This window comes from Rhinopithecus bieti, unplaced genomic scaffold, assembly GCF_001698545.2.
Source record: "Rhinopithecus bieti isolate Rb0 unplaced genomic scaffold, ASM169854v2 scaffold_11291, whole genome shotgun sequence".
Lineage (NCBI taxonomy): Eukaryota > Metazoa > Chordata > Mammalia > Primates > Cercopithecidae > Rhinopithecus > Rhinopithecus bieti.
In genome coordinates, this window is record NW_016807158.1 from 4,041,158 (window position 1) to 4,068,270 (window position 27,113).

The 27,113-nt window shown below is 34.6% G+C and overlaps 1 protein-coding gene and 1 long non-coding RNA gene across 16 annotated transcripts in view; one reads left to right on the forward strand and one right to left on the reverse strand.

The window, feature by feature from the left end:
• Positions 1-8,921, reverse strand: part of LOC108534869 (uncharacterized) — a 109,324-nt gene extending 100,403 nt beyond the window's left edge. For 5 of the 6 annotated variants that reach the window (XR_001887053.1, XR_001887051.1, XR_001887049.1 and 2 more), the window contains exons 1-2: positions 8,542-8,921; positions 3,319-3,399 (exon numbers count right to left, since the gene is read on the reverse strand). This is a non-coding gene — a long non-coding RNA (uncharacterized LOC108534869). Of the gene's footprint in view, positions 1-3,318; positions 3,403-8,541 lie in introns of all 6 variants that reach the window. The other variant, XR_001887054.1, reaches the window with a different exon arrangement.
• CD36 (CD36 molecule (CD36 blood group)) overlaps positions 1-26,599 on the forward strand; it is an 80,979-nt gene extending 54,380 nt beyond the window's left edge. For all 10 annotated transcript variants that reach the window (XM_017880424.1, XM_017880425.1, XM_017880431.1 and 7 more), the window contains 12 exons: positions 2,886-3,046; positions 7,420-7,567; positions 9,354-9,533; positions 10,746-10,837; positions 12,757-12,803; positions 16,147-16,216; positions 18,219-18,406; positions 19,144-19,262; positions 19,984-20,057; positions 20,598-20,652; positions 21,294-21,458; positions 23,472-26,599. In XM_017880424.1, the coding sequence (XP_017735913.1) occupies positions 2,886-3,046; positions 7,420-7,567; positions 9,354-9,533; positions 10,746-10,837; positions 12,757-12,803; positions 16,147-16,216; positions 18,219-18,406; positions 19,144-19,262; positions 19,984-20,057; positions 20,598-20,652; positions 21,294-21,458 (1,299 nt within the window). In that variant the 3' untranslated portion in view covers positions 23,472-26,599. The remainder of the gene's footprint in view (positions 1-2,885; positions 3,047-7,419; positions 7,568-9,353; positions 9,534-10,745; positions 10,838-12,756; positions 12,804-16,146; positions 16,217-18,218; positions 18,407-19,143; positions 19,263-19,983; positions 20,058-20,597; positions 20,653-21,293; positions 21,459-23,471) is intronic.
• The last annotated feature ends 514 nt before the right edge of the window (positions 26,600-27,113 follow it).

Sequence of the window (27,113 nt, forward strand, 5' to 3'; positions counted from 1 at the left end):
GCTTTGTACTTCAAATTTAGTAAAATATTTGCAAAATAGGCTAGATAGTCCAAATCCAACTTAAAATCAAGTTCTTTTAAATTCACAAAGGACATAACATCTTTTGTTTTCTTGTGACATATTTAGTCTTGGTATTCAAGGAGTGACTACAATTTAATACATATAGTAGTGGTAGTATCAGAAGCATTGTATTCCTACTTTGACTACTTCAATATTTTTCTCTGTGTCTCTAAACAAATCATGATGCTATGGAAACTATACAAAATTGAAGTGAAAGGACCTGATTTTTCTATTATCTGCTAGTAAATTTGTCACATAACATTGAGTCAGACATCTCTTTTCTCTAGAACCCATTTTCCACCTCTAAAAAAATGGATGGGGTTAGATGGTCCCGATTCTAACAGTTGATAATCCAACACAGTCATTTCAACCCTGTGTTTCACCTTTGCCTTATTTGTTGCAAGAGATATTTTTTAAGGGAAAAGTGATTCGTGGCCTTTAGAAAAAAGGTCTCATACACATACAATGTCTTTTGGTGTTTAGATGGACACTCATTGTAGAGTTAGGAAGGCATTCAGTCCTGTCAAGCACATTCTGTCACAGACTCTCTTCAATTCTGTAAGAATTGACTGAGTTTCTTTCATTAAGAGATATTAGGTCAGTGCAAAAGTAATTGTGAATTTTGTCATTAAAGTCGCAGAAACCGTAATTGTGTACAAACCTAATATGTACCTTGAGAGGCACTTGATGAATAACAGGTATTGTTTTTGAGCATTAAGATTCTAAAAGTGTGAGGATAATAATGTGTGTGTTTGTGTGTTCTCTCTTCTTAAGTCTCTTGAAATGGAGAAATCAACCATTTTCAGCTTCTATTTAGCTTTGAGCTTCAACATCCTCATCAAACATATTTACATTTAGAAGAATATCCATAATACTTTAAGCAATTTTGTCTTACTGCTAGACTTAGTGTGGAAATAAGTCTTTTTGGGAGCAAATAAAAGTTTTCAAGGACAATTTGTTGTAAAAGTAATAAAGATTCCATCACTCTAGCAGGTTCAATGCACCCCGTATAAGTGGATTACAGCAGCATTGGATTTTGTAATTCCATTTTAACTTGATGCCCAGTTCTTCTCTAAGGAATTCCCTTATTCCCTGCATTAAGCAATAAACAAAATATCCTGAAGATATGAAGCTTAATTTGACTTCTACCAACTAAGTGCAGAGGGTGACAGAAAAAAAAAAAAAAAAAAAAGACAGTCATAGCATGGTGTAAAGGAGGACTAGTCTAAGGGTCAGGGATGAGGATTTTTGTCATGAATTCACTACTGTTTGCCTAGGCTGTCCTTGGGCCAGTCATCTGGTTTCTCAGAACTTCAGTGTGCTCTACTGGAAAATGTGATCATGTTCAATGTTCTTTCCTAATCTGTCGTTCTGTGAAGTGGTGCTTCCAGGTGAAGGAAACAAATAGGTCAGAATGTTCCTGTGGTCATGGTTCTCTTTAGGCTCATTTTCCATGAAATAGTTGCATTCCTCTTCCTCTAGCACACTCAGATTAAGCTGGAGTTCTTTAATCTGGGCATTCTTCCCAATACTTCATTGGAAATACCGCCGGCTTCAAAATCACCTTTGTTTGCACTATCTACTACAGTGTAATAGACTTCTGGCTCAGAGAGTGAAAGCTGTGGAAGAAAACTAGAATATTTATGTTAACTCCCTTATTTTACGGATAATGAAACTGACCCTAGGGAGGGTTGATGACTCTCCACCCATTTCCAAAGCTCCTAAAGCAAGGAATCGAGTTTCTAATATAGGATTTTTAATTCTCTTATTGGTGTATTTTCCACTTGTCTATTTTACCAAAAGGAGTATCAGCGATTTTAGTGGATTTCACAAAGGAGTAATAGGACAGCTTTCTTGTCCTGTTTTTTTCTTTAAAAACTACAACCCAATGATGGTGAGTGAGGCTGTTGTAATTTTTAGAAACATATGCTAATGGGTTGTTGCAAATATAGGGAAAGTTAGGGCTGCGTGCAGTGATTCACACCTGTAATTCCAGCCTTTTGGGAGGCCAGGTCAGGTGGATTGCTTCAGCTCAGGAGTTCAAGATCAGCCTGACCAATATGGTGAAACCCTGTTTCTACTAAAACTACAAAAACTAGCTGGGCATGGTGGCTAGGTGAGAGGATCACTTGAGCCTGGGAGGTCGAGGTTGCAATGAGCCAAGATTGTACCACTGTACTCCAGCCTGGGTGACAGCAATATCTTGTCTCCAAAAAAAAAAAAAAAGGGGGGGGGGGTTGGGGAAGCCAGATTGAGGAGGATTTTGAAGATGTGATGTCAAATTTGTGTTCTTCATGTAGATATTTTTATTTTCTTAATGTAGTAAGTGTTAAGTGCCATCCCCTGGAGTGTCCAACTCTTGAAGGAAAAGAAAAGCTTCCAATACCACTAGATTTTCACTCAGTTTTGTGTTTGGTTTCATCAATCCAACTTAGGGGCAGAGAAGAAGTTCATGTTCAACTCAGTAAGAACTTTTTTGAACTTCGGTAAAATTTGCTTAATAAATCATGTTGACTGTTGCAATATTTTCCAACAGTCACTCTAAAGCTGCCAAACGGTCACTTTAAAATTTGCCTTAAAATCAACAGTCATGTCTTCAGTATTACACACTGATTCTCTTTGTAAAAGGCTAAAAGGGCTGCTGTGATAATAATTTGTTGAAAACGTTTCTGTTGCAAGTGTATGGCAAGGTTGCAAAGGTTCTCATGAATGAGGCACTTGAGCTTGGTCCTTTTATTCTGGCTGACTCAATGCTACAAACAATCGCCCAGAAGTGTCTGTACTTACTACAAAGACATAACCCAAACTTATTTTCTTTTTCATAGGAAGTTGTCCTTGAAGAAGGTACAACTGCTTTTAAAAATTGGGTTAAAACAGGCACAGAAATTTACAGACAGTTTTGGATCTTTGATGTGCAAAATCCACAGGAAGTGATGATGAACAGCAGCAACATTCAAGTTAAGCAAAGAGGTCCTTATACATACAGGTGAGTGAGTCCCCACAAATACGAGGCACTCTTACCTTAAACATGTATTTCTGAGAAGTCTTCTACTTGAAAAATGTCATTGTATTGAAATGTACTTATTATTTTCTTGCCAAAAATATACTTTAAAATAGTTTTCCTATCTGTATAGCATCCTAATCTAAGAATTTAATGATTTTAAGGTATTTATTTTCAAAAAACTGGAAGATATATACATTATCCAAATATTTATTAGACAGTATATAGAAAAGATAAACATTTTATTATAAACTTACCGGTATCAAATAACTTCCCAATGTTTATGAAGTTAGTGTTTTGTTATTGTGGCATATATTCTCAACAACTCTGAATTATTCCTGCTGAGCAAAAAAAAATCAGTTTTCACATCTTAAAATTTAAAGCATATTTTAACAGTGGTTCTCAAAGTGTAGCTGGGCCACAGCAACGTGCTGGGCCAGCTGCATCAGCATCAACAGGGAATTGGGAAACAGGCAAATCCCTATACCTCATCCCAAAACAAATGAACGAAAGAGTTGAGGCCCACTAAAGAGTTTTACAAACCCTGGGTGATTTGAATATACAATTTTTGAGAACCACAGTGCTAAATTCATTTTTCCTAGCTGCGGTACCTACTCAGGATTTATATTCAAATTAACTTCCAGGTCATATAGATGTTTACATCAATCTATTTTAGTTTCACTTTTATATTTTCTCTAGTGTTGAGACTGAATATTTTTTATCTTTCCTCTGCCTTCCCTAATAGTTTAATACACTTTTGAACAGGATCTTAGAGTATTAGAACTAGAGGAAATGATGAGCCAAAATCTATCATTTTGTGAATTAAAAATGCCTGATCCAGTGGATGTGAGGTCACTTGTCTGTGTTCACACAGATGTAGGTACTAGTAACTCCTAGATTTTTATCTACATTTTCTCCTATTTCAATTATAGCCTCTCTATCTTTTTCACTAAAAGGGGAAGAAGGGGAGATTAAGGTGCTAAAAACATCACCTTAACCAAGGATTAGGAATATATTTATGGTATCCATATGGAAACATAGTTATGTTCTGCTATAGAATTCATTACCTAAATGTATATTTTCCCTCATGGATAATCACAACTAGTTATACATCATGATTGGTTCTTATCATAAAATTTTATATTTCTATTGATTTCTTATAATTTATAGTTTTAGTATCTTATCTGTTTTGGTTATCAGATGATTGTATAATTTTCCTTCCTCTCCAAAGCATTCCTATGCTTCCACATTGAAAACTCACACCCAAAATAAAGTGAAATAACAGGTATGTCGTGAGGGTGGTGCCTCCTACCATAGCACATGACATGTAAGCCACAGAGGGCCTCAGTGCAAGTCCTGTCTTCGCAGTTTTACCCGAATCTCCTATCTGTGTGCGCATCTGTGACAATTCAAAATTTTGTCAATGAAGACTTAACTTTTATGGCTACAAAAAAAAATCTTACCTTAGAATTTTTTCATGGTCTTAACGTTTTTATATTATTGGCAAGAGTCTATACAAATATCTTGTTGCAAAGAATGTTGTTAGGTGTAATATATCTATATATAGAGAGAGAGATATATAACTATGAAATAAATATATATATATGTATTCATAGGTATATATACCTATGAAAATCTAGAATTCACATATGACCTAAGGAGAGTATCAGCATACTTGTTTAAGAAATAGAACTTAAGTCAACTGAGTGTGAGGAAAGAAAATAGTTGTTAGAATTTGAGAACTCATCATTTTTTGTTTGTTTTTTGTTTGTTTGGGGAGGGTTATATTTTTCACTTTTATTTTTAATTTTATTTATTTTTTGAGGCAGGGTCTTACTCTGTCACCCACTCTAGAGTGCAGTGGCATGATCACAGTTCACTGCATCCTCAGCCTCCTAGGCTCAAGTGATCCTCCCACCTCAGCCTCCTGAGTAGCTGGGACCACAGGTGCATGCCACTAATTTTTTTTTTTTCTTTTGTAGACAGGGTTTCGCCATGTTGCCCATGCTGGCCTCAAACTCTTGGGCTCCAGCAATCCACATGCCTTGGTCTTGCAAAGTGTTGGGATTACAGGTGTGACCCACCATGCCCGACCATATTTTTCACTTCTAAATATATTATTTGGGATATGAGAAAACGTGTTATTGAAATAGTTCTCCTCTGGTAGTTGGTAGCTAATCTATATTTTTTTCTTAGGGCCTTTAACCTATCTCTCTAAGGGACAAAAAGGGGGGGATGTGTTAGGTATATTTGATTTGCTTAGAGAGGCAATGGAGTAAAGACTGGAGAAGAACAGGTTGCATTTACAGTTAAATTTTAGAATCCATAAACAGCTCTTTCTATAACAATTCTAAAGGGATTCTTGATTAACTATAGGTCATCTTGTCTCATGATGTCACCAAAATAGTCTTTTATTGTTTGCCTGAGTGCCTTAAATAATGGAAGAACAACCAGTACCTTTTAGAAAAAAGTTAACACTTTGATAGTGTTTGTGTTGAGCTAAGCATGCTTTTTCATAATTAATTATACCCTAAATCCATCTGACATTGGAAGTATGTGAGAATGTCCTTCCTCAAACAGAACCACAGGCTTTATTTGGCCAATGGCTGCTAAAGTAAGCTTGATGACACTTTGACAAGATATGACCTGAATCAAAGCATGAAATTGCTCGGGTTTAGATCTTATGTGTGTTTCTACCTACACCATCTCTATGAAGATGCTGTAATTCCTTCAGAATATTCTTAGATCCATAATTCATTTTTTAAGTTACTTTGCTTTGGAAAGAACATAAAGTAATCTTGAGAAAAGTCTACATTCCTTCCCTTGACCTTATAAACAAACACATTCCAAAACTTCCATACAATCTAAGTTTTAAATAAAAAATTCAGTAATTATGTTCCCTTTTTAAAACAACATTCTAAAGACAGGGCTGTTTTAAGGATTTTTCTTTTAGTGGCTGCCATCTACTGGCATAATGTCAGTATACATGACAATCACGTTGCTATTGTTTTAATATATGTGCATATTTCTGAAAATTAAAGTACTTTGATTTGAAATATTAGTAATATGCACACTAATTTAAAATACAATTGTCCTGAGTGCTGTTTCAGATTTTTATATTCTTTGTATGTCTGCAGTACTTCAAGAATAATAAAGTTTTAATAAAATTATATTGAAAATATATTTCTAGATAACTTTGAATCCTCTTTTTAAAGAATCTGAGATGTTTATTTAGTAAATATATTTACTGAGAACTCATTATATACCAGGTATGATGTTTAGAGATACAAAACACTCATAAACTCCTACCCTGTAGGAATTTACATTTTTATCATAATGAAATAAAATGGGTTTTAAAAAAATTCAGTCCAATTGTTTAAGTCTTTACCTTGGCTATTTACTCACTTCACAGATATTCAAATATGACAGTTCAATTATGATGTATATCTTATTTCTTTTCAGTGAGTATCTTCCACTTGTGAAATGTATTTTTCCTGTAATAATCACCCTTCACTACATTCCTAAAATGTAGTTGGTACTTTGCAGCCTAGATATGTTAGAGTCAGGAGATTAGAACTAACAAAAGTATTCAATATACTTGAGAGGTTGGGGAGGTTGTTCTATAACCCTTAAAAATGGAAATGATATTCTCTTATCTCTAATTCTCATGAAAGTACTGAAAAAGGGAAAAAGCAGTGCTGGATAGGTTATGTATTTTGATCATTCTTTCTAGTATAAGAAAATGTACTCTAAATATTCCCCTGCTGAAGTCCTTGTACTTTCTCCTCCTTACCCTCAGGATAAAGTCTGTCATTTGAGTATTACACGCAACTGTTTTATGTTTGAGATCTTTCTTATTTCAGCTGCTTTATTTCCACTACTGTCCTCACCTCTTACTCTGTAATCCAACCACACTCAAATATCTGCATTTCCCAAAATATATTATGTTCGTTCTTATGCATGCTACCATCTGCCCTACTTTACCTAACTAAATTTCTATTTGTTACATAGACCACTTATGTAGACTTCTACTAAAAAGTGTCTTAACCCTCACCCCTACCCTGACCATTCTAAATCTGGATCTGGATCTGGATCTGTTTTGTGTTTTCCCATGGAGTCTCCATTATAACAATATTCCTTCTCCCTCACTATTTTAATTTCCAGTTTACCAGTTTAAGACCCCTTCTGATTAGTTTGCTAGAGACCCTGGCTGATTCTCATTTTAACACCATTGCTTCCATAATATCTGGCATATTCTGTATGTTCAAAAATCATTTGTTGAACGAATGAATGACATTTGAGATCTAACGTTCATATATGACAAATGTTTTGAATTTTGCTTACTTCTGTTTCTTTAGAGTTCGTTTTCTAGCCAAGGAAAATATAACCCAGGACCCTAAGGACAACACAGTCTCTTTCCTACAGCCCAATGGTGCCATCTTTGAACCTTCACTATCAGTTGGAACAGAAGCTGACAACTTCACAGTTCTCAATCTGGCTGTGGCAGTGAGTAGACAAACAACAAAGTTATCTATTTTAAAACACTCTAGAACTCACTGTAATTAATCCTATCATTAGAGTTATTAGGTTTTACTTATTTTTCCATTTTTGTCAAAACATATTCCCATATCATTATTTTGAATGGAGGCATGGTCATTTGGAAAGTGAAAAAATCATAAGAATCAACTGCATTAGAAGACCACTTTATTTTTTTCATTATTTTTTGTTGAAACATTCTCTATATTTAATTTCAATTTTATAATACATTACAGGAAGATGCTTAGGAGACAAGTACAACATTTGTTTCAGTATGTCTTTAAATGATAGACTTTTAAGTATGTAAGCAACTGTATAATAAAAGGTTTCCAAACGCTGCCTGTGAGAAATCAAGCAAATTTTACCATAAGCAATAAACCATTTCAAGCTTTCCAGACAGTTTCCATAGCTGTACCAGCATGGCAATAACCTTTAACCAAACAAAGCAAAAACAAACAAACAAAAGCACTTTGCAATTTGTTGCTGTAAAATGGGGAGAGAAAAGAGTATATAAACTTGATTGGAATCACAATTGTCAATATAATTTAAGGGAAAATGAAGCCGATAACGTTGGCTGTGCCTATTGTTTGGAAAGTCGAATTCTGCCGTTTGCTTGGAGCTCTAGACACCACACCACTGAACAAACATAAAACTCCGCCGAGTCTCGCTATCCGCCAAGAGGGGGTGCTGTCCAAACTCATGGCAAATAAACGGCATTTGGTGCTCACCATCTGCAACACGAGGGCGTTTATGTGGATGAAGTACAATTTTTTCAGCAAGCTCAGCAAAAATCCTTAAGGGGCAAAATGAACTCTGCATTTTAAGAAAATAGAAAATGAAACACAAAATCCTAAAAAGTATACGAAGGCTCTGCATCAGCACACTGGCATCAAACCGCACATCCACAGCATATCCTAATTCTATGAGAAACAATCCTTACTTACCGGAGGTGCATGTCTAAGTCCAATAGCTTACCAATATCTTCTTGAGAGTAGGCCAAAATGAAACAGAAAACCCACATTAAAAAAAGAAGCTTCTTTTCCTAAACATTTTCCTGAAGCTGAAATTGAAATGGAGAGGACGTCAGTTGTCCTCGTCGTAGTCCTCCTCGCCCTCCTCAACCTGGGACACCGGGGTCTTCACCCTGGAGATGCTGTACGGAGCCTGTTGGAGCTTGTGGTCAGCATTTCACCCGCACCATTGGTCAGGTCACTGGCAGAGAGCCTCGTGCCACTAGACGTGGAACCTGCCATTGTGATGAACATGCCTGCAACAATTGCCTGCACCATTTCTGTCATGTATGGCTCCAGAGCCTTTGGGACCAGACCTCTGGCTTTTTGTTTGTTTGTTTTAAGTTCTGGGATACATGTGCTGAACATGCAGGTTTGTTACATAGGTATACGTGTGGCATGGTGGTTTGCTGCACCTATCAATCCGTCATCTAGGTTTTAAGCCCCGTGTACATTAATGCATTAGGTATTTGAGAAGACCACTTTAAGTGTATCATTAAATATATAGAGCTTAACTTGGAATATCTTCTTCTTGTGGCTGGCACTGAGGCAAAGAAATGTAATCATCTAGGAATTAGACAAATTATACTTTGAGTTTTGGTAGGATTTGGCAGTAATTTTAAAGATAAGCTTCAAAAGGTTTTGTATTAAGCTCAGTATTAGTATTTAATCCATTTATTTGTTAAAATCTAATATTGTATTCTTGTCTTAAACAGTGACTTTTTTTTTTTTTTTTTTTTTTGTAGGCTGCAGCCCATATCTATCCAAATCCATTTGTTCAAGTGGTACTCAATTCGCTTATTAACAAGTCAAAATCTTCTATGTTCCAAGTCAGAACTTTGAGAGAACTGTTATGGGGCTATACGGATCCATTTTTGAGTTTGGTTCCATACCCTGTTACTACGACAGTTGGTATGTTTTATCCTGTAAGTACCAAATATGAATGGCAATATTATTACATTTTAATTGAATTAATTCAATGGCATTGGCAAGGCATAATTTTATAATTTAGCTCATTAGTCTTATTGCTGATCTGGAGATATATATCCTAACTTTTTTAAAAGTCCCCTTCTCATTGTAGCTTCAGCTTTCCTAGTTGGGAAATTCATCTGAATTTAACAATTAAATTTAAACCTGAAGATCAGATTTAATCAGGTTTCTACTCATTTATAAATATACAATTTGTTTTAAATTAGCTGGTAAGCTAGTCTGTAAATCTTTGAGTGCTGTTTTTGGCTTTTATTTCCCTTTTCACATAATCAAGTTTAATACCATATTTTTATTTGTTTTAAATATACTCCTCACTCCTCCTTTTCTAGACCTCTTACAAATTTAATTTTTACTTAAAAGTTAGCCTAATGTTCACATCTCAATACTGATAAGCTATTAGGCTTCATTTTAATGGGGTCTGTAAATAAGAATTTTTAGTAGTCCACAGTGTCATGAAATGGCAGCTTGAAGATTAAGAAAAATGTGAACTTGATGGTATACTTCATTACAGCTTAATGTTTTGAATTACAAATAGGATAAGCTAACTATTGAATTGGAAGTTTGACTATGACTTCATTTGGCACTATATGTGAATATTATGTTCTCTAGTTCATTGTTTTACTTTTAGATACTGTTAGGATGACAAGGTTATATATCAATTAGATAAGAATGTAGAAAGCCATAATCAGTCAAATTCATTCTCATTTTAACTCATAGCTCTTTCTTTGGCTAATGCTTTAAATTGTGGATGCCTAATTTTTATCGTTTTAGTAACCACTTATTAATGGTCATAACATTTAGAATGCCCCTATAAATCATTGTTCTTATAGGTTTGTTCAATGTCCCTCACCTCAACATAGTAAGAAGAGTGATCAAAATGCCCTCATTGGCTTAATGATGACAGAGTGCTAGAGTTCACATCTTGTCAGCTTCTGATATGTAGCTTCTTTGTCTCAGCATCTAGCACTTATTTCTAGGCACCTTTCACAATTTTTTTAAGGCCAATATTTTTTTAAAATGTATTGCAGTTGTATTTCAAGTCATGAGTCATCAGTGATTGAGAAATGTGACAGTAAGTTATATATTGTATAACTTTGAAAAAAATGATTTGTTCAAAAAGCAAATTTTTACCATACATATATTTTCAGTACAACAATACTGTGGATGGAGTTTATAAAGTTTTCAATGGAAAAGACAGCATAAGTAAAGTTGCCATAATTGACACCTATAAAGGTAAAAGGTACGTATTCGGGTAAAATGTGCATGTGTGTTACTAGGGTACTCTTAAGCAGGAATGGTATTCATTTAACGTGTCATAAGACACAGACACCAAACTATAGAATAGACCTGGTTATAATTCAGCTCTGGAAACTCCTGTTCTGCTAGGTATTAACCCCTTAGTTGTGGCAACTGGTGCGTTCACATCAGTGCATAGCTGCTGACTATCAGCTCCACTTTAGGGTCTGGTTCACCTTTCCATACAGGTTATGTTACATAAATCCCCAAAGGGACTATTTTTTCATCTCTGCTACATATCCAGCATTATAATACAATTATTCGTACAATTAGATAACCATAAATGAAAAGGTAAAAAAAAAAAAAAAAAAAAACTGATTGTCTAGTAGATGGAAACTTTTTTTTTTACTTTTTCAATCGAGCAGATCAATTCTGTTTCAGTGCCATGACCTAAATGTGTCTATAAAGAGGAAGGCATGGAAGCTTAATGAATCCAGGCAAGTCTTCATGACCCTTCCCCCTTGCAAACAGTCTTTATCAATGCGCAAAAATGGAACAAATATTTCAAGTTTTTTGGCCCAAAGGTTCTACAAATGTACATAAAAATGTGACAATAAAGACTATGCCACCCTTTAAAGTGGTAAATAAAAAATCAGCTTCCTAAGCCATTATTTCCTATTTTTCCCTAGTTCGGCTGTTATCTAAAGATTTTAAATTTATCATAATATAAACTAGAGAACCTAATAATATCAGGGGGAACAAACAAGCTTTCTTCTCCATAAAGTTAACAATTGTGTTTTAGACCATTCTTTTTTCTGAAAAAGAATAAAGGGATCAAAACCAAAAGACACGAAATGTTTTTATGAATCTAAAGTAACCCCTACCTCAAACTGAGTCTAATAATTGCAATTAACAGCGAAAATATTACTAGTGGATTACTTTTTCTTCTAAAGAGTCCACAGTTACATATTTTTAAAGAAAAGTCAGTAGACGGAAAAAAACACTTCTAAATATTCATTTAAGAGGAAATCACAGCAATTTTTTATATTGAGACATAACGAACATTTCACTAATATTACAGAGATGTGGAGGGGAGTTGCAAAGCGCTCCTAATTAGAGTAAGAATTTCACATCACTTTAAGATTATAAGGTTGATTTAACTCATGGCAAGACTGAACATGATTAACCACTTATTTTGTTTAAAAAGTATGCAGTGGCTTGTCTTGACATGTCACTGTTAGGAGTGGAAAAAAAGTTTTCCATCACCAAAAAGTGAGGATGCAGGGGAACTATTACTATTGTTTTTATCACTTTCAGATATATATAGCTTATTTAAACAACAAAGTATAAATTAATAAACTCTTTCCTACTTTAATGTCAGTCCATGTGAGAATTAAAGGCGAGAAGCAGCAGGAATAGAAATCAATCATCTACATGTTTTAAATGTTTGCTGATCCAAACATCTGCTTCTTTCTTTCCTCTTCCCCACTTCTCTCTTCTGCCTGCCTTATACTGAGCTTACTTCAGTTACCCACTTAACACTTTCCTTCTATTCATTCTGAACACTTATGCTACTGAGCGAGTAGTTCATGTATCCCATTGGGAAAACAAATTCTCCCCTAAGTAGAGATTTAAGTTTCTGATAAATGTTTTTAATTTTTTCCTTATTCCAAGATGTTTCTAATTAACACCTGGCAGTTTTTATTTTATGATCTGGCCACCTAATGGCATCAGGTACATTGCAATAAGATAAAAGGTTCAAACAAAACATGAACAGAATTAAACATTTCTTAAACTTAGTATTGTCACATTTAAATGCATCATATTAACAGAAGTAAGTATTGAATTATAATAGAAAAAGTAATGTAAGAAAGGTATTCTTTAAATGAGAATGTTTATTCATTGTCTTTTTCTATTCTTAAGGAATCTCTCCTATTGGGAAAGTTATTGCGACATGATTAATGGTACAGGTAAGAATATTTGTTTTGTAGTCGTCACAATGAATCCACCTCCCTTTCCCACAAATCCACCATTATACCGACAGTGTTCTGAAAGTTGAGGGTGTGTGTTTACTTGCCTTTATATCCCCACAACATAATTCAGAGTCCCTATTTGTATATAGGCTTAGTAAATGTGTGTTCAATGTAATGGGATTTGTGAAGATTAATCATAAAAAATTAGCCCTTACTGCATGACTCAGAGAAATGTTTGCTTTGAAAAAACTTAACTGTCATCCTGGCAACAGAAGTAAATGGTAAAAAAACAACAAAAAACACTTTACTTTTCAAATCTTTTATAAATAGTATACAGATAAGTTAGAATTGAAAGAATAAAAAATAGCTAATTACAAAAGAGAAAACATATCTAAGCAAGGCTTATAGCTGAGATAGAATAAAGTTGTAAGACAGAAACATCCATTTTTGGGTAAGGTGGTCAAAATAAGAGAGAGAACAAAAACAAGGTCAGATGTCTTCTTAACTATGAAAAATATATGTAAAAAATGAGCATTCCAAATTAGAATTGGGAAAAAGAGCTATAAACTTAGATTTAGGGTATGGTTAGATCAGGCTTATTCTCCTTCAGGATAAGCAAAGTATAGATATGCCTATTAGTTTAAGAATTAAGATTTTTAAAACACAATGGGAGGCTGGTCATGGTGGCTCACGCCTATAATCCCAGCACTTTGGGAGACGAAGGTAGGTGGATTGCTTGTTCCCAGGAGGTTGGGACCAGCCTGGGCAACATGGCAAAATCCCATCTTTACAAAAAAATACAAATATTAGCTGGGCATGGTGGTGCATGCCTATAGTTCCAGCTACTTGGGAAGCTGAGGCAGGAGGATCACTTGATTCCAGGAGGTGGAGGCTGCAATGAACTATAATTGTGCCTCTGCACTCTAACCTGGGCAACAGTGTGAGACCCTGTCTCAAAAAAAAAAAAAAAAAAAAAAAAGGAAAAAAAAAAGGAAAAAGTGGTGGGAATCGAATATCATGAATTAATATCAGAGGCAAGCTTTCAACTACTAGGAAACAAAAGCACAAAGTTCACAGAATTAGGGAATATCCCATAAAGATGAAGACAGTTAAGTAAAAATGAAGCATAGAGAATGTTTACTTTGCCAAAGGTATGATTATTGACTTCCTATGCATATTTATTTCTATCATTGCCTGGTGGGAAAAAACAAAAAACAAAAACACTGTTGAATTTGCTTTGCAGGAGTTTTGTTTTGTTTTCTGAGATGGAATCTGGCTCTGTCACCAGGCTGGAGTGCAGTGGAGTGATCTCGGCTCACTGCAACCTCCACTTCCTGGGTTCAAGTGATTCTCCTGTCTCAGCCTCCCAAGTAGCTGGGACTACAAGCGCCCGCCACCACACCCAACTAATTTATGTTATTTTCAGTAGAGACAGGGTTTCACCATGTTGGCCAGGATGGTCTTGATCTCTTGACCTTGTGATCCATCCCCCTTGGCCTCCCAAAGTGCTGGGATTACAGGCTGGAGCCACCGTAACCAGCCAAGGTTTTGCAGGGTTTTAAGCCATAGGAGTGGGTAAAGAAGTTATTTTCTAAGAAAAGCATTTCTGGAAATACATTTTCAAGTCCTCAATACTACCAATGTTAGTAGTTGTATAAGCAGAATACTTAGTCCTTAGATGCAGAGATAAATATACTGTGTTACTCCTAGTGAAGGATTCTTTATGGGTTTAAGGGGAAAATCTTGAAAAAGAAGATTCATTGACAATAATATAAATGCATGAGCATCAGGCATGATGTTAAAAATACCTACGGTGAAAATAGACCTGAAACAAACTAGGAAAAGAGGGAATTTGGACAGAGCAGGGGATGATCCCTGTGAGAGAGATTCTTGCTTATGGCACTAGGGAAAAGAAAGTAATAAAACAGTAAGGTTCTAATGTGTTTTCATCATAATTTAGAAGTGCATCCTCTTTACCTTCTTCAATAAGTTTGAAAAGACTTAAAATGGAAGTATTGGTATACATTTAGAATGTTTATTTTGGGTGGTGGGAGGAAGCTCTGCACATAATCTTCAATGATATTTTAGATAATGATCTTAAAAGTTTTTCAATGTATTTTTCTTTAATTATTAAGGAAATGGGAAAGCAGGTGTTGGCAATGTCCATATGGGGGCTTATATTTCACTTGTCACAAGAGTGTAAAGTAATGAAAACAAGGTCGCAAGGTTGACACACTTGCCAGAGAAAGAACCTGCAATACATAATTGAAGATGAGACTTACCATTTAAAACTCATTCAATGATAACTCATATTAGTGATACTCATGTGAGAAGTACACGGAGGATTTAACTAATTATGTCTTCGTATATCCAATGTTTGCCATGGATCATAGTTGTAGCAAAAAGTAAATTCAATAAATGACCTTTTTTATATACTTTCAAAGCATTTGAAGTTCTGTTTAGTGAGAGAACTTTAGTATTTTTAGAAGTATTAATCAGCCATAGGGCAAATGAAAAAAAAAAATCACTACAAATAAGAAATGTGGACATAGCAGGAGTTCCAAATGAACTTCACTGGAAGAAAAGTGCCACTCTGCTGGTGGGGTGGGGCATTTCAAAAAACAAACACAATGTTAGCCTTGACATTTTATGTTTAAGTTTCTTTTATTTTGTACCATTAAATATGTATAGTATATAGATTTGTTGTTGACTATAGCAGCCCCTAACCATATGTAACTGTTAAGGACTCAAAATATGGCTAGTATGATTTGAAATGTGCTGTCAATATAAAATGCACTGTGGATTTTCAGATTTTAAGAATTTAAAATATTTTATAATGGTTACATGTTAAAATATTTTGGATATTAATAAGTTAAATAAAATAGCATTTTGTTTTGTTTGAGACAAGGTTGTCCACTTGTTGCCCAGGCTGGAGTGCAATGGCATGATCTTGGCTCACTGTAACCTCCGCCTCTTGGGTGCAAGCAATTATCCTGCCTCAGCCTCCCAAGTAGCTGGGATTACAAGAGCCCACCACCATACCCGGCTAATTTTGTGTATTTTTAGTAGAGATGGGGTTTTACCATGTTGGCCAGGCTGGTCTCAAACTCCTGATCTCAGGTGATCCACCCGCCTTGGCCTTCCAAACTGCTGGGCTTACAGGCTTTAGCTACCGTGCCTGGCCGGTTATTTCTTTTTACCTTTTAAAAATGTTGCTGCTAGATAAATTACTTAGGTAATTTGCATTATATTTCTGTTGACTACACTGCAGGAGAGATTTCTAGGTTTTTTTCTAGAACACATATTACATCTAATCATTTGCCACTCGATTTTTAAACAGATGCAGCCTCGTTTCCACCTTTTGTTGAGAAGAGCCAGGTATTGCAGTTCTTTTCTTCCGACATTTGCAGGTAAGAGAAAAACAGAAGTATGTCTGAGTCAGACCCCAGGTGACAAAATGCAGACCAAGAAACTTTATTATTTTTCTCAAATAATGATTAAACACAGCATAGAAAATTCATACTGTTTATTAACTCTGCAAAATATTCTTCTATATTCTCCAATTTTTTTTTTATCATACTTTTAAGTTCTAGGGTACATGTGATACGTGCAGGTTGTTACATATGTATATTTGTGCCATGTGGTGTGCTGCACCATTTCAACTCGCAGCACCCATTCAATTCATCATTTATTATCATGTATAAACTCCCCATATTGCATCCCTCCCCTTCCCCCTCCCCCTCCCATGATAGGCCCCCGGTGTGTGATATTCCCTCCAGTCCAAGTGAATCTTGTCAGTTCCCACTCTATGAAGTGAGAACATGCGGTGTTTGTTTTCTCTTCTTGTGATAGTTGGCTAAGATGATGGTTTCCAGCTGCATCCATGTCCCTACAAAGGACGCAAACTCATCTTTTTTATGGCATGCATAGTATTCCATGGTGTATATGTGACATTTTCTTAATCCAGTCTGTCACAGATGGACTTGGTTGATTCCATAGTCTTGCTATTGTGGAATAGTGCCGCAATAAACATTACGTGTGCATGGTGTCTTTGGTAGTAGGAATTAATTATAATCCTTTGGTATATACCCAGTAGTGGGATGGCTGGGTCATATGTACAATTAGTTCAATCCTTGAGGATGCCATCTTTTCCATAATGGTTGAACTAGTTTTACAATCCCACCAACGTGTAAAAGATGTTCCTATTTCTCACATCTCTCCCAACAACGTTGTTTCCTGATTTTTAATGATTGCCATTCTAGCTGGTGTGAGATGGTATCTCATTGTGGTTTCGATTTGCATTTTCTCTGATGTGCGAGTGATGATGAGCATTTTTTCATGTGGTCTGGTTGGCTGTATGAATGTCTTTTTGAGAAATGTCTGTTCATATACCTTTCCCCACTTTTTGATGGGATTGTTTGTTTTTTCTTTATATTTGTTTGAGTTCTTTGTAGATTCTGGATATTAGCCCTTTTGTCAGATGAGTAGATTGCCAAAATTTTCCTCCCATTCTGTAGGTTGCCTGTTCACTCTTATGGTAGTTTCTTTGCTGTGCAGGAAGCTCTTTAGTTTAATTAGATCCCATTTGTCAATTTTGGCTTTTGCTGCCGTTGCTTTTGGTGTTTTAGACATGAAGTCCTTTTTTTGCTATTTCTATCTAAGCAAGAACCATTTTGCCTTTTTGAAACTAAACTAGTAGTCTAATAACAATCAAGTCCAGAAGAGTATGTCCAGTCTTTCTAAAGACATACAGAGAAGATGATGCAGATGTAACAGAACTGTGTTCATGTGCTCTGCTCAAATTTGTGGGGCCCAGTAGATAACCCACGAGCACTGGAGCCTTTACCACTACCCTTGAGCCCAAGCTCTGTTCCTAAAGACTGTATGATGGTGGGTAAGCATTTAACATCTTGGATATTTTTTCTTATCTGTACAATTTAAGACAGCAGTATTTCTTCATATAGGTGTATCTGAGGATTAGAAAAAAATGTGTATTGAACCCTATGGTTCAATACAAGTAGACACTTGGTAAACGATGGAAATGTACCAGGTATATATCCAGCATGTATATGCACACACTCCAGTGAGTGGTCTTTCTCTCCAGGACTAATTAAGCTGTGAAAGAAACTTTATTTCATTTAAACTGATCACAAAGTATTTGAAGGAAGTCCTATAAATATTTACTAACTTTGGTATAAATAAACATGGTACTTCACAAACAAGAATAGTTCATACTTGGGTATTGAGTTCTAGTATGTGTTAAAATTTCCCAATCACTTTTTTTTCTAAGAATGAAACAAGAATTTAAGAGAGTATATGATGTTTGTAAGGTAAAGCAAGAATAAGAAAAAATGAATCTCCAGAATGTGAGTTCGGGTTCCTGGAATGCAGCTCTTTTTTCTCTGTATTTAGGTCAATCTATGCTGTATTTGAATCCGACGTTAATCTGAAAGGAATCCCTGTGTATAGATTTGTTCTTCCATCCAAGGCCTTTGCCTCTCCAGTTCAAAACCCAGACAACCATTGTTTCTGCACAGAAAAAATTATCTCAAAAAATTGTACATCATCTGGTGTGCTAGACATCAGCAAATGCAAAGAAGGTGAGTAAATATCCTCAGCAGCACAGTCCATATCATAATTTGTGATATTCTTTAAAATGAGACTTCTAACCACAATCCCTTTGCAAGCAAAATTTAAAATTAAAGTAAGAAAGTAATTAGGGCAGAATGGTGGCAGAAAATTTTAGTGCTGATTTTGTATTTTGGGAAGGTCCCACTTGTGTTTCAGTGTTACAAAGTTTAGTTAAAACTACACCAGCATTTCCTTGTGGCTGCTTTTAGATTTAGGGTAAAATAAAAATAATCCCGAGAACACTTTGAGCATCCTGTTATCCATCTGTCATTGTTCTAACTTTTTTCACTAGAAAATGATACAGGTAAAAGTATTTTCAGTATGTATCTAAAGCTAGAGTTAAACATAAAATTTGGACACTAGCTTATACTGTACATATTTATCATACTAACATGGGTATGGAGGAAGAAAGAAAAAAACTACTGTTAAATAAATTCTTAGTCCATAGACATATTACTGCCTGAAAGCTGAACATATATAGTTGAAACTTTGGGTTCATCAACAAAACTTTACATATCGAAAATTAATACTGAAGGGGTTTTACAGTAGAAATCGACTGAACCATAATTCTTCCGCACCCGTGTTAAAAACCAAATATGTATTTTTTTAAATTTAAGAAGTTTTAGTTTTGTGGAAATATTTTTTGAGTTATATGTGAAATGAAGGAAACTATTAATTCCAATTGACTCTTAAAACTTGTCTTCAGGGAAACCTGTGTACATTTCACTTCCTCATTTTCTATATGCAAGTCCTGATGTTTCAGAAACTACTGATGGATTAAACCCAAATGAAGAAGAACATAGGACATACTTGGATATTGAACCTGTAAGAAAACACATTATTGATCTGATTTGGTTGCTATTTTAAACAATACAATTGAAATAAAAATAATCTTGGCAATAACACTAATCATAGTTATTGAATCACATTCTTTTAAGTTACTGAAACTTAGGTCGATTTTTTCCTATTGTTTATGAAGAGATTCTAATTAGCTTAAAATATTTATATAAAATTATGCTTATATGAGGAGTTATTGTATATTATGTAAAATTCAGAGTGAGTATATGTGAGTTTGACTATACTTATTGTTAAAATGTATAAAATTGTTATAGCACAACAGTTTTAATCTTTATTTTTGTATTTTCCTTTTCAAAAAGTAAATGAAATTCTAGAATTTTACTAGTCATGTTTTAGTTTAAACAATGACACAAGTAGTATTATAACTAATGATACATGGATTCTAACAGCATATATATTTGACCAGGAATTATCTGAGATCTTATATTTTGTTGTTGATTTCTTTAAACCATTCCAAGTAAATCACAAATCTAACTAAAACCTTGACATTCGATTGGGCAAATAAATTGTGTATCTATATGGATGCATGTATATATAAATATAACTGTATAGAGAGTTTTAAAAGTTTCAAGTAGTCCTGTTTAACCTTAAGTTACTACCTTCTCTTCTGCTGTAAGAAAAATAAGTTTTGAATAGTATAAAAGAATGTTTTAAAAAGTTGGTAATTATTTAGTTGTTCTCTTTTTAGATAACTGGATTCACTTTACAATTTGCAAAACGGCTGCAGGTCAACATATTGGTCAAGCCATCAAACAAAATTCAGTGAGTCTCTTGCAAATGGTTATTTTGATAAAATCTGTAGTATCTTCTTGTAAGAACATGAGTAAATCTATGTAAGTAAGTGGAAAGAACATCCAATATCAATTATCTTTCACTTAACGTCACCAAACAATCATTATTAAATGCTTATGACAAATTTCACCTATAGCTTAGTATCATATCTTGTGTTTATTGAAATGGTACTTGCACAGATTTTGGAATAGTTTTATTTGAGCATTTGATAGTATCTCTCATTTTGTTAGCTGCCCAAAAATTTCTATGACAATAATTGTTGGAATTCATATTTTAGTTCCCCGATAATTTATTGAAAGGGAAAATCCACACTTGGGAAAAAAATCAATGTGATTAGAAGACACGTAAGAGCAAAGGAAGTAAAAAACAACTATATTAAAATGTGCATGAGTCATTACAGGAACAAAACCAAATTAGCAACAGCAACTAATTTCTGAACATTTATTTTAAAGTTTGTTATGTATAAATATTAGTTTATATGTTCATAATTATTTTCAATGTATTTTACAGAGTATTAAAGCGTCTGAAGAGGAACTATATTGTGCCTATTCTTTGGCTTAATGAGGTTTGTATTTTCAGCTGTTAGTTATTAAAGCAATAAACAAGCTCTTGATGTTTCAAAAGAATGTATAGTATTTAAAGCTATATGTATTTCCATTTCCCATATGGACGAGTAGACATTTATTAAACCTATTTGAGATAACCTAATTGCACAAAAATACCAAGTTTGCGTTAGTTTTCAGGTTTTAGAAAACATTTCCTGTAAGATTTTCTTCAAAAATTCATCTATTAAACATGTTTTCTTGTTGTAACATTTGTCTTAGGACAGTCTATCCTACTGCCTGACAAGGGATTTTTAGTATAAATCCATGCATTGATTAGCTATAAAGCAGGAAAAGCATTGAATAAGTCTTTGGAGCAAGTGGAACTGGTGACCCTTTGTCACGGGGAAACACCCTTTGGGAAATCATTCTGAGATCGTTCTGAAGAGCAAATGAATCCTAGTACATTGAAGAGTGCTATACCCTATCTGGCACTTAATTGCCTTTCTTGACGTGCAAAAGGAATTCCATTGACTTGTCTTGTAGACACTGATGACTAACACCAATAGAGGTGTTAGAAAAAAGGGTGATAGGCAATTGAAGGGTTTGAATATTTTGTTTTACTAATATACCCTAATAATGTTGATTATTAACTTGATTACAGACTGGGACCATTGGTGATGAGAAAGCAAAGATGTTCAGAAGTCAAGTAACTGGAAAAGTAAACCTCCTTGGCCTGATAGAAATGATCTTACTCAGTGTTGGTGTGGTGATGTTTGTTGCTTTTATGATTTCGTATTGTGCATGCAGATCAAAAACAACAAAATAAGTAAGTACATACCAAAAATTATTGCTTCAATAATATTAGCTTATGTATTGTTTTCATTTTATCAAAGAGAAGTTAGGCCATATATATTTCTAGACATGTCTAGCCAATAATCATTTTTAAATATAAGTAAATAAACCTATAAATATTATCAAGCAGATCACTAAACTATATCTTTAATTCTGGGAGAAATGAGATAAAAGATGTACTTGTGACCATTGTAACATTAGCACAAATATAGCACTTGTGCAAAACTTGTCCAAAATTGACTGGTTCATTTCTCAATTATATAGCTAGTTATATATTAAATTATCTGATATTTAAAAATAATTAACTAGGAAATGGTTTCATAAGAACAGGATTGCTGCATGCAGACATGCTGGCCGTGCATTTTCCAAATCCAGAAAAGTCCTGAACGAAAATTTGAATATGATAGTATCAGGAAATAGGGGAAAATAGTGTTTGACATAGTAAAACCAAGTACTCAGAGTTTAGAGGAAAAAAGAGATGTGTACAAGAGTTTTGGCAGAATTGTAGAGAGACTTTAGGCCTCTGTGCTTCAGATATTATTGTCCATGCACTCTTATACATAAAATGGAAAACCTTTTTTTATTTATCGCAGGTAGCATTTGTGTCGCCTGTGGGGGAGAATTTTTTACTTTCTCCCTATTTTTCTTCACCTCAAGACAATGTAAATAAAAGCAGTATATGTGCTATAATAACTTATTTAATTGTTTACTATGTGCCAGTACATGCTAAAGATTCTATATCTCATCTAATCCCCAATACAATTGCATGATTTTCCAATAGCCTGGATTCATCAGCATCCATTCTATCTTCTAGAGGTTTTCCATGAAATTATAAATTTGAATTGTCTATTACCAAAGCATAAATCAGTTAAAGTGGAATCTGGGGACCCGTAATTTCCTTTTGTGAGACTGAGAGCTTGTGTTTGAGAAGGCAAACTAATATTTGGTTCTAATCACTTCTACCACTATTTAGTCACCAAAAAGACAATAATTCTGCCTCCAAACTATTTGGACAGAATGTCTTCAAAATGCTAGCCTAAAATATTTACATTATAAAACATTAAATATTACCTTCAATACCTGTCATTAGCCTACTGACAAATTACGACTAAACAAAGGTATTTGTATGACTATGTAATAGAAGAGATCATTTACCGAAAAATAAAACAAAATAACAAAAAAACTTGTCCTAATGGGAAAGCATACTTAATAAAAGGAAATGTAGAAGTCATAAAGATGTTTTGTAAGTATTCAGAATTAAAATTACATTTTATGATTGCTTAATGATTCTTGGATGTCAGATTCCTTGGGTCTGTTTATAGCTAAATTATAATGAAAAATTCAAGGCTTGCTGGAGCAACTTTGTCAATGAATATATTAGTTTTGCTTATATATATTTGATTTTATAAGGAAAATTACTGCCCTTTTTTTTACAAGCAGAGAATAAACTGTTGATTACTTGATTTACTAGATTTAGAAGAATCACAAAAGATGTAGATTTTCTTAAGCAAAATTCAGCTTTTAATATCATAAAAATTATATCTTTGGGCAGATTTGTGAACAATAGGAACAAATAAAAAGACAGGTATGCAAGAAGGAGCAAAGTGTAAGATGGCGGAGCTAATGTGTGGTTTCACTCAGGGGGTCACAAGGAAAATAACCCAATGGTCCTTTTGAAAGTGGTACATACACCTTTACATGGAAGTTGGTCTGAAGGGTATGGAAATGCTGGTCCAGGGCAGATGTACTCTAGCTACCTGGTCTGGTGTGTGCTGGTCTTGAGGGTTGAGAAGCACCCTTTTTATGTGCCTTTCTGGAATAGGAATGTGTTTTGTCTTATTGGTGAAGCCCATTAGAGAACTTCTCTCTGCAGCTAGAGAAATTGAACTGATTAATAAAAAGTATGATATCTCAGATATAAAATTTAAGTATTATTCATTGTAATTTCCACTGCTTTCTGATTAGTAATATTTCCTCCACTTTACAGGCAGCAAATGATTCTTCACATTTATGCACCAGTTACGTCATGACCCTGGGTAATACTGACCTACAGGATGAAAATTGGATATGCTTTACTTTTACAAAGCACACCTTATCTTTTAGTTGAAGAAATGGTGGCACTATTTCTTTTTTTGTATTAAGCAACTGCACATTTCAAAAGGATTATTGAGATGTTGTGAAAATCTCTACCTTGCACAAAAAAACTCCAGCAGCTTTTAAAATTCATCATTTCCACAACTGAATTGATTTCCATTTCTACAGACCTGGCTCAAGCACAAACCAGTTTCTTTGTGTTGTTCTGATTCAATAATTGGTTTCTGGGTGGCCAATTCAGAAGAGTGGACATTCTCAACAAATCCTAGGCCCTGCATTCCTGTCATCCTCATCCAGGGGAAAACACCATCAATCCTTCAATTGCAATAGTCTCCAGGACCATCAGCATATTGCATTTCATGCACACCAAATATTTTGAAAGACATTTATAAATAATTCACTTATGACTCACATTTCTCTATGAATTCCTGCATACAGCAAATATAACTCTTTTCTTTATGGGCTTATATATTTTGTCACTGATCATGCAAATGGACAACATTTTAGCACACTTTAGCTATTCATATTTTAAGGACTTTTATTCTCTGTTCTGCAACTCTTCTGGAAATAGAGTAAATTTTGCTGTTTTTTTGTACTCAGTTGCAACTTATGCTTGGCATCTTCCGAATGCTTTTCTAGCATTAAGAGATGTAAATGATAAAGGAATTATTGTATGAAATATTACAAAGAGTAGAATATGCATTGTTATTCATTGTAATATTTTTTGCATCATAATCGCCTCATAAAGACTGGTTTCAACCATTAAAAAATGTTCTTCCTTAAATTCCTGTGCGTTTTCTAGTTCCTGTTGTATCATAAAATGTTTATCCTCATTTTCTGTCCGAAGTATATTTTATCTGAATCCACAGTTCTTTATAAATCCATAGTTCTTGCTGAAATATGCTTTCTAAATTTTGACCACTCTAGTCTAATTTTTTAAGTTAATTGAAGAACAAAAAAGACGTTTGGTTTCATCCTTTATAGCAGTAGGACAATTGTAAGGGTTTTGCTTTTTCATAAGGAGACACATTAATAGGTAACCCTGCTTTCTTTAGCAGGGGTTCACTTATTTCTGAGAGCGTTAGTCCTCCTAAAAAGAAAGGGGAAGACACACCAAATTCTATCTTGTGTTTTACCCACAGAAGGATACAGGACAAAGGAGTAGTAACTGGCCTGTTTGGATACTAAAATTGAAAATAACTTAGCCTCCTTATGAGAGCTGCCAGGGTAAATGCTGAGCATTCCTATGGAAAAGCCACAAACCAAGATTCTACCTGTTTGGAAAGATCTTTTGAATCTCTGAAGGCGCTTAAAGCATAGTTAGTGCCTCTCCTTTTAACTGGGAGGATAAAAGTATCTGTCCAAGATATTAATATGTAAGATAACATTGTAGACATGTTATTCTGATAATACAAGTTTTATTTGCATTAGAATATTAGGATATTTGTGGACATGTCCATCTAATATAAAGCTTTTTTTTAATCATCAAGACATGTAGGGCTGAGTTATATAATGTAGAAACTTCTAAAGATAATTGGATGAGAATATACATATTGACCTGTATATTATGACTAATCATTACTCAGATCTTAATACAGGGATGATCTCATAGCATTTAGATATCAGAAAAGGTTTGACCTATATGTATTTAATATTGTTTGAATACATGTATAATCTTTATCATTCCTCATTGTTTGATTTCTCAAATTCTGTAAAAGGAATACAAGAGGAAAGAATTCATACACAAAGACAACGAGATTAAAAATATGCAGTAGGAAAAACAATTACTTAAAGAAGGGGAGGTTTTTTTACATGAAATCTGGGGTTTGGAAATGTGTGTGTGCACACGCATGTGCACTATGGTGGGAGTGGGGCAATTTGGGGAATATGTTACATGTGTGACTTTGTTTTGCCCTGGTGAAGTGAATGTTGTTTAGAAAGGGTAAATGTTTGGACACTTGCAATTGTTCATGGATGAATTTATATATTTTAGTCTTAGAAAAATTGTACCCTTTGGTAGAAGCACATTTTCTTTCCAAAGTTGGTTATTAACCACAGAATTATAGCAGTTACTCATAACAGGTTTGAAAATCAATAGCATCTGCAAATGGATTAACAGATTAGAGAATCAACAGCATCGGAAAATAGGTTAATGCATATTGCTTCTAACAAGTGCATGAAGAAATAGAAGAAGCTATGTAGCTTTCGGTTCTGACAGAAAGGGGTGAAGGTGGGTATCATTTCAAGAAAAAAATACAGCTATGTACACAATGGTTATCTCTGAAAATATTTGTGTTAAGATGTATACATGGCCAGGCATGGTATCTCACCCCTGTAATCCCAGCACTTTGGGAGGCTGAGGCAGGTGGATCATGAGGTCAGGAGATCAAGACCGTCCTGGCCAACATGGTGAAACCTCGTCTGTACTAAAAATACAAAAATTAGCAGGGTGTGGTGGCCCATGCCTGTAGTCCCAGCTGCTCTGGAGACTGAGACAGGAGAATCGCTTGAGCCTGGGAAGCCGAGGTTGCAGTGAACCAAGATCACGCCACTGCACTCCAGCCTGGTGACAGAGCGAGACTCTATCTCAAAAAAAAAAAAGTAAACATGTACAAATTTCTTAACCTGTTATCAATGTCTGAGCTACATAATTATCTTTCTAGTTGGAGTTTGTTTTAGGTGTGTACCAACCGACATTTCAGTTTTTCTGTTTGAAGTCCAATGTATTAGTGACTCTTTGGCTGCTCTCTTCACCTGCCTCTTGTGGCCTGTCTACGATTCTAAATGGATTTTGAACTGAATGGTGTCCCTTCTGGTTTCCTACATATACCAACAGTATTACCTATGACTGATTTTTCCTGAGCTATTTTCACTGAGCTGAGCTAATGAACTAAAACTGAGTTATGTTTTATATTTGTATCAAATACATAAAAGGAACACTCTGCTTTTTCCTTTTGTGGTTCAAAGGTAAGCTGAATTTTAAAATATTTCTGAAAATAAATACTTTTGTTATTAGAAAAATGGTTTTGCTTTATATTTTATTTTGAATGTAGTTGACTTCCATATTGTTTGATATTGTTACTACAGTTTTATATGAGCTGTTATCCTTTCATGACTTTTTTACATATCACTCCTGTTTCCTTTTTCCAACTGTTCCCAGATGCTAGTAGTATAATCTACACATTGCAAAACATTTCATTCTACATACTCATGGAGCTGTGACATAGCTAGGATTAATATAAATATTTTAAAATTTTGCTTTAATTACATGAATCTTAGACGAACAGCCTCAACATCACCTGGGCATCTGTGAAAAATGCAGAATCTCTGGTCCTACCTGAGAACCGCTGAATCAGAATCCACAGTTTAACAGGAATCTTTAAGAGATTCACAGATACATGAACTTTTGGAAAAGCCCTGATTTAAGTCACTGAAGTTTGACTAGCTGTCAGAGTTTTATTTGACCTGTTGCTGGTGTTATTTTGATGTATTAACAGAAGGACATAAGCATACTGAGATGAGGGGGAAGTTCATC